At 33.0% G+C, this 7,500-nt stretch overlaps 2 protein-coding genes across 4 annotated transcripts in view; one reads left to right on the forward strand and one right to left on the reverse strand.

Moving 5' to 3' along the window:
• Positions 1-7,500, reverse strand: part of LOC124956555 (CCR4-NOT transcription complex subunit 9) — a 21,443-nt gene that overhangs the window by 8,712 nt on the left and 5,231 nt on the right. The gene's annotated exons all lie outside the window — the stretch shown is intronic.
• Positions 1-7,500, forward strand: part of LOC124956552 (sodium-coupled monocarboxylate transporter 2-like) — a 13,874-nt gene that overhangs the window by 4,259 nt on the left and 2,115 nt on the right. Inside the window, exons 1-10 of one of the 3 annotated variants that reach the window (XM_047512511.1) lie at positions 864-1,630; positions 2,707-2,866; positions 3,026-3,091; positions 3,171-3,290; positions 3,494-3,648; positions 3,929-4,069; positions 5,012-5,120; positions 5,976-6,085; positions 6,710-6,893; positions 7,017-7,103. In XM_047512511.1, coding sequence (XP_047368467.1) covers positions 1,437-1,630; positions 2,707-2,866; positions 3,026-3,091; positions 3,171-3,290; positions 3,494-3,648; positions 3,929-4,069; positions 5,012-5,120; positions 5,976-6,085; positions 6,710-6,893; positions 7,017-7,103 — 1,326 coding nt within the window. In that variant the 5' untranslated portion in view covers positions 864-1,436. Of the gene's footprint in view, positions 1-852; positions 1,631-2,706; positions 2,867-3,025; positions 3,092-3,170; positions 3,291-3,493; positions 3,649-3,928; positions 4,070-5,011; positions 5,121-5,975; positions 6,086-6,709; positions 6,894-7,016; positions 7,104-7,500 lie in introns of those variants that run through there. The other 2 variants (XM_047512513.1, XM_047512512.1) reach the window with 2 other exon arrangements.

Here is a 7,500-nt window from a genome sequence, read left to right on the forward strand (position 1 = left end):
TAAGAGAGCAACGACAAAATCTATTCTGGGAGTTTAAAACGATGCTAAACCGAGATGAGTAGTAGTAGTAGTCCGGTGATTGTTCTTCCGGATGATGATGAGTGACAACTCGGTCTCGGTAGTAGAACTGACCGAATCAACGTATGTATTATACATAGATATGATAAATATATAACGCATATTTCATTATGCATTAATATCTTACGCTCGATTCAATTTAATCTGATCAAATTGAAAACGTATGATTATCCAAAAGAAAAGAAAAGAAAAGAAAAGAAAAAAAAAAGAGAGAGAGAGAGAGAGAAACGAAAAAAAAAAGGACCGGGAAAATGTTAATAGAAGAGAGGAAGAAAAGGGAAGGAAGGAAGGAAGGAAGGAAAGAAAAAAAAGGCAGAAAAAAAAGAAAAGAAAAAGAAAGTTTTCGAGCGAAGGACGAAAGGAGGGACGTTTCTTTCGGTCTTTCTTTCTTTCTTTTTCTTTTTTTTTTTTTTATTTTTTGGTTCCTTTTTTTTGAAAGGTGCAATTGGACGGGCGTAGGAGGGTGGAAGGGATGCGTATGGGGAAACCTACAAAGCACGAAACAATCGTGCGATCGAACGTCGAAAATGTCGGTAGTACGAAATGAGAACTAGCAGGGACGGCACAACGTTGGACAATTTGAAACAATTGCGGACGTTGCGAGTAAGTGTAGTTACTACAACGTCCCACGGGTGCACACGCGATAGAAGAGATTCGGACGAGGGCATAAATACGAGGAAGAGATAGGAGGAAGAAGAAGAAGAGAAGGAGGAGAAGGAGGAAGAAGAAGAGGAGGTGATGGTGGTGGTGGTGGTTGTGGTGGTCTTGGTGGTGGTAGTGATGACGATGACGATGATGATGATGATGATGATGATGATGATGATGGTGGTGGTGGTGATGGTGGTGGTGGTGGTGGTGATGATAGTGATGGAGATGGAAGTGGAGGTGGAGGTTGGAGATGGAATAGAAACGACGGTAGAATCCGCAATTATTCAATTGCCTCCACGAATCGTCGTACCGCCTGGCCGTACAGCCTCTTTTCTCTTCGTCTGTCTGTCTTCTCGTCGACTCACGGACGTTTTCAACCGAGTAAAAACCCGAGAAACAGGAGACGGGAGACAGTAAACAAGGAGATTATAAACAAGGAGATCATCCCCTGGCTTGATCTGTCTCATTTAGAGGCAAAGAAAAAAGTCTTTGCGAATTTTTTTCGTAAATATCGAAGAGAGAGAGAGAGAGAGAGAGAGAGAGAGAGAGAGACGGAGAGAAAGAGAGAGAGGGAGAGAAGGAGATAAACACGGTGTATCTAATACGAACGATTAATGTAAAGAGAGAAAAAAATCATACTGAGAGAAATTCATTGATCGAGATAATTCGTGAATGATTGGAGAACGTTTGGAGAACAACCGAAGGAAGATATGGACGGCTCGATGGAACCAAGAACATTTGACATGGTCGATTGCATCGTTTTCATTGGGATGTTAGGTGTTTCCGCGGTAGTTGGGATCTATCAGGCATATAGATCCCGAAAGAATCCGGATGCTGTGCGAGAATATCTTGTTGGAAGTCAAAACATGTCTATATTTCCTATAAGCATGTCACTAATAGCAAGGTAATATTCGATAAGTATATGCCATTTATTACCTTTTCTTTTTCTTTGTTTTTTTTCTCTTTTCTTTTTCTTTTTCTTTTTTTTTTTCATTATTACTTTCCTTTTTCCTCCTTCTTTTTTCCTTTTTCTTTACGCCTTAACCTTTTCATATTACAAAAGGAATATATATTCCGTATCATTGTATTCTTTGATATTCGCGATAACATTACACGTGACATCATGTCTCGCATTTGTTTGATAAACTTTGTAAATTGTCTTTTTCTCGTTGTTTCGTAGGTTCGGTTAAAAAAAAAAAAAAAAAGAAAAAAAAGAAAAAAAAGAAAAAAAAAAGAGAGAAAAAAAAGAAAAAGAAATTATATCCTCGACGCATCTCAATGAATTTTCTTTATTTCACGATCATAAATCAATTTACGTTCTATATTCTTAAACGCTTTAAATATCTTCGACAATTTTTAACCATTATCAAATTGACAGTCTGATTATGTTCGTACGCGAAATAATTAGATTCGGAGAAAGGGACAGATGACGATGAGAGAAAGAGAGAGAGAGAGAGAGAGAGAGAGAGAGAGAGAGAAAAATAGGACGATTCACGTTTATTATTGACCCTCGGACTCGTTTCGTAACAAATTAAAAGGAATCATTTGAAAGACTTTCAAGTAACCGGAAGTTTTGGGCGCATGGCACGACATTCGTCTCAATTGACTGTCAAGGTTGAACAGCATTAAGATTGTAATTATTAATACCCTTGCACGGTGTCTCTCTCTCTCTCTCTCTCTCTCTCTTGCATTCGAATAAGGAAAGATTGACTTCTCGTGACTTCTTCTTCTTCTTTCATTTTCATTTTCATTTTCATTTTTTTTCTTTTTTTTCTTTTCTTTTTTTTTTTGTTTTGTTTTGTTCCTTTTCAAACGTACACGCACGATATCTATTTACCGTGATAAGTACGACATTAAAGATACTCGTTATATTAATTACTCGTGAAGAAATTTTGTTTTCTTTTTTCTTCTTTTTTTTTCTTTCTTTCTTTCTTTCTTTCTTTCTTTCTTTCTTTCTTTTTCCTCTTTTATTTCTTTCAGTTATATTTCCGGTATTTCGATGCTCGGATTACCCGCGGAGATGTACGTTTACGGGACTCAACTTTGGAGCATTGTCTTTGCCGATTGCTTCGTTTCCTTAACCATGGCCATAGTTTATTTGCCGGTCTTTTATGGACTTCAAATTACCTCGTCGTACGAGGTACGTTTTTTTCTTTTTTCTTTTTCTTTTTTTTTTTTTTTTTTTTTTTTTTTTTTTTCCTTCGTAAAATCAAAGGAAAAAAAAGTATAAACGAACGATCGACGAAATTAATTTTACGATAGAAATGTTAAAAAATTATTATAAATTTTCTAATTTCAGTATTTAGAATTGAGATTCAATCGTATGGTAAGACTAATGGGATCGATAATATTCATTATCAAAATGGTAAGGAGTTTTAATATTATTCAATAACACTTCCCGATCGTTAACATTTATAAGAGATCATTTCGCGTCTTATTTCTAGCTACTTTACATACCATTGGTGATATACGTGCCGGCGCTAGCATTCAATCAAGTAACCGACATAAATCTTCACATGATAGCTCTATTGGTCAGCATCGTCTGCATTTTCTACACTACGTTGGTAATTTAATATTAAAGTTGATCATTGAAATATTGATTTATTTCCTTTCAATCAATTCACATTTGATAAATGAATTATCGTACGAATGATTGAACGATATCGATCCAAAGAAAAGAGAGAGAGAGAGAGAGAGAGAGAGAGAGAAAAAAAAAGAAGAAAAAGAAGAAGGATAGAGGAAAGATTTCTTTTTTTTTCTTTTTTAGGGTGGTCTCAAGGCCGTCGTTTGGACCGATACAATTCAAATGATGGTAATGTTCGTTAGCGTGATCATTGTTGCCGCATTGGGTACAAACAAAGTTGGCGGAGTATATGAGGTTTGGCGAAGAAACGTCGAAACGGGAAGAATAGAATTCTTCAAGTAAGAAATAATAAAAAAAAAAAAAATTAATGGACGAAAAAGTGATAGAGAGAAAATGATAATCGAAGATTATCGATCGACAATTTATATCGTTCCTTTTTCATTTTCAATTAATTCGCTCTTATTATATATTTTTTAAAAATTAACATTAATTATCTCAAAGTGAATTTTCTCGAAGAAATAATAATAGATAAGGTTCGATTTATGATACTGCAATGATTTTTCCGTAGTCGCTTCTTCTTCTTCTTCTTCTTCTTCTTCTTCTTTCCATTACGTATAGCATGGACCCGGATCCAACTATTAGGCACACCTTTTGGACCGTCGTTATTGGTAATTACCTAAATTGGCTGGCCACTTGTTCGGTTAATCAAGCAATGGTGCAGAGGTGTCTGGCTATGCCCAACTTGAAAAAATCCAATATGTAAGTTCAAACAGAATAATCTTTCGCGGTTGGTCAGTTTTGTTTTTCTTTTCTTTTTTTCCTTTCTTTTTCTTTTTTTTTTTTTTCTTTATTTTTTTCCCAGAAAAAAATAATCATCCTTTCATTTCTTCGTCCTTTTTTTCCTCACCAAAATAAAAAATAATATTGAACGATCGATATTATATATATATATATATATACGTTTTTATAAATAATATCATAAATTGATATCTCGTAAATTTTTTCTAGCTAAAAGAAGGAAATGAAAAAAAAATCGTATATGTAAAATATCGATATTATGCTTGTGATATCGATGATACGAGATTGATCGATAAATGATCTCGAGATTTACGATATTTACGTACTTAAAGAATTATGAATTAATCGATAAAATTATATCGAATAATTTTTCTTTTCTTTTCTTTTCCTTTTCTTCTTTTTTTATTTATTTTTCTTTTTTTTGTTCTATCGAAAATACCAACATTAATAGATCGTCGATGATCTAACAGATCGTAAGACACTGCAGATCGATTTTGAGCTCAATGCAAACAATTTGTGTATTGCGTGATTCGTAAATATTTTTTTTTTTTTTTCTTTTTTTCTTTTATGACAGAATTGAAAATGCCTTTTAAAGCCCGTCGATTATTATTTCCGAGGATTCAAAAAATATGTGCAGTATTTTTTTTTTATTTTTTCTTTTTTTTTCTTTTTTTTTTTTTTTTTTTTTGAAGTCAAAATCATTCATTCTTAATAAATGAAATGAGAGAGCTGTTCAAAGTCTATACTGAGTTTAGGGCATAATTGAAATTATTTACAAATTATAGACAATTGGGATTAAAGACGAGACGTTATACGTTTCATTGAAAATATTAAAATAAGTGTTGAAAAATTTGATCTATATCTTTCTTTCGTTTTTTGTTGTTTTTTTTGTTTTTTCCACAGAACGATCATGATAATGGCCATCGGTATAGTTACCATCGTTTCCCTGTGCTGTTATACTGGCATCGTTATTTTTGCTGCTTTCTACGAATGCGATCCGGTAACAACGAAGGTAGGAATCACATTTAGGAAACTCTGTTTTTCAAACATTATAGTTCGATCTTATATACTCATGACAACCCGCAGAACACTGTACTGTCCTGCCGTTTTAAGTGCTTCTTTGAAAATAAAATTACGTTCCACGCGGTTCCGTATAATCTTATTAAAAACGTCGTTAACGTCATTCGTTCATTCTAATGGCTCGGAAAATTCAATTATCCCGTCGTAGTTACGACCTGCATTCGTTGAAAATGATTTTCAATTGGACAATGAAAAAATAAAAAGAATAGAAAGCACCAAAAAAAATAAAAAAATAAAAAGAAAAAGAAAAGGAGCTTCGTGAGCTTTTTTTTCTCCTCCCCTCAAAACAAAAATGAAACATCCCCAAATGCAATAATATTCGACTCTAATAATTAACTATCATCTATTCTATCTATTCGTCCAATATGATTCATTTATTTTCACACGAATTTATAAGAATTAAATATCATGAAATTTTCTTTCATATATCCTTTTATATTATACAATAGTATAATCGGATAAATCGATAATCGTTCGTTCATTTCTTTTATTTTTCATTTTTTCTCTCTGTTCTTCTTTTTTTCTTTTTTTTGGTTTTTTTTTTTTCCCCCTTCCAAACGGCACGTGCAAGTAATATCTTGAAATAAAACGATGAATAATTTAGAAAAAAGTGACGAGATTTGTGTGTACGGCGATGTTACAAATCGACAAAAAGATTTATTTCTATTCATTATCGTCGAAACAATTTGAACGTACGAGTCCGAGTTTCTGTCGAGAAATTCCAATCATCATTTTTAACACATAATCGAAGGACTAGAAATCGATAATAATATTTTACGTGTTTCAGAAAATACGAAAACCCGATCAGTTGTTGCCGTATTTTGTGATGGAGATAGCACGATCGATACCTGGTTTACCGGGTCTCTTTGTATCTGGAGTTTTCAGTGCTGCTCTCAGGTAAGATCGATGGAAAAAAAAAAAAATAAAAAAATAAAAAAGAGAGAGAGAGAGAGAGAGAACAAGCAATATCGCTTGTCATCAGGATTGAAAAATTTAACGATTTAAGATTAACACGAAATTTTCTCGTACGATCATGCAAAGTTACGTAAAGAGGAGCTGAGATGATTGCACTGTTAAAGACATCACGGGTTTGTGAAGAAAATTATAAAACGAGCAAAAAAAAAAGAAAAAAACAAAAAAAAAACAAAAAAAAAAAAAGAAAGAGGAGAAAGTAAAACAAAAATATTCTTTCCACGGAATTTTTTCTCTTTTCCCTCCACCTCTCCTCCCCCCCCCCTGCCACCCAACCTCTCTCCCTTTTCATTCACACACGTATATATTAGATTGGAAACTATGAAACGGGCGTTGAATGAAAATAAGAAAACTAAACAAAAACGCCCGTTTCATAGTTTCCAACCTAATAATAATACACAGTTATTCCTATAGATCTTACAAAAATTCGTAATAATTCGTGATTCCACGAATTTCATTAGAAATTTCTTTTTAATGAAATATATATATATATATATATATATATAGTTGTGTTTTTATATATAGTTAATTAATATTTGAAATTCGTAGCACTATGTCAACCGGTTTGAATTCAATGTCCGGCGTTATTTACGAGGATATAATAAAGCCATGTTTGAAAAAACCGATATCGAATGTTGGCGCCAGTCGAATAATGAAAGTGATAGTAGTCCTAATGGGTATAATTTGCGTTGGATTGGTTTTCTTGGTTGAAAAACTCAGCAGTTTGATTCAGGTAGGATTTGTCGATTGACGACCTTAAATAGACAATTTAATTGATTGATTGATTGATTGATTGATTGATCGATTGATTGAAATTTATATCGTATGAATAAAAATTGATAATTTTCTTTTTCAGGCTGGTAAAAGTTTATCCGGTATAACAGCTGGTCCACTTTTAGGCATATTCACGCTTGGAATGTTTTTCCCATTTGCTAATTCTGCGGTAAGACTGGCATAATTAAAAATTATTCATTATCGTTCATCGGTCATCGTCGTTCGTCGTACTCTTCGATCAAATAATTACATCGAATTGATCGATAGATCAATGAATAAAATTATTACGCATATAAATTTGTATTGTAAAATGTTAAAATATGAACGGAAAACATTGTATAAAGTTATATAATATGTTAATGTACGATTGAACGAAATGATCTTTTTTTATTATTGATCTCGAATTATATTAGTATCTCTCTCTCTCTCTCTCTCTCTCTCTCTCTCTCTCTCTTTTACTACCTATTTATTTCTCTCTTTCTGATTCTCTCTTTCCATCTTAAAGACAAATACATTAAAGCTACATCATCGGAATCTGTAAAATCCTCTGTGCTGAGCTTTCATTC

The sequence above is a fragment of the Vespa velutina genome, chromosome 22, assembly GCF_912470025.1.
Source record: "Vespa velutina chromosome 22, iVesVel2.1, whole genome shotgun sequence".
Classification (NCBI taxonomy): Eukaryota; Metazoa; Arthropoda; class Insecta; order Hymenoptera; family Vespidae; genus Vespa; species Vespa velutina.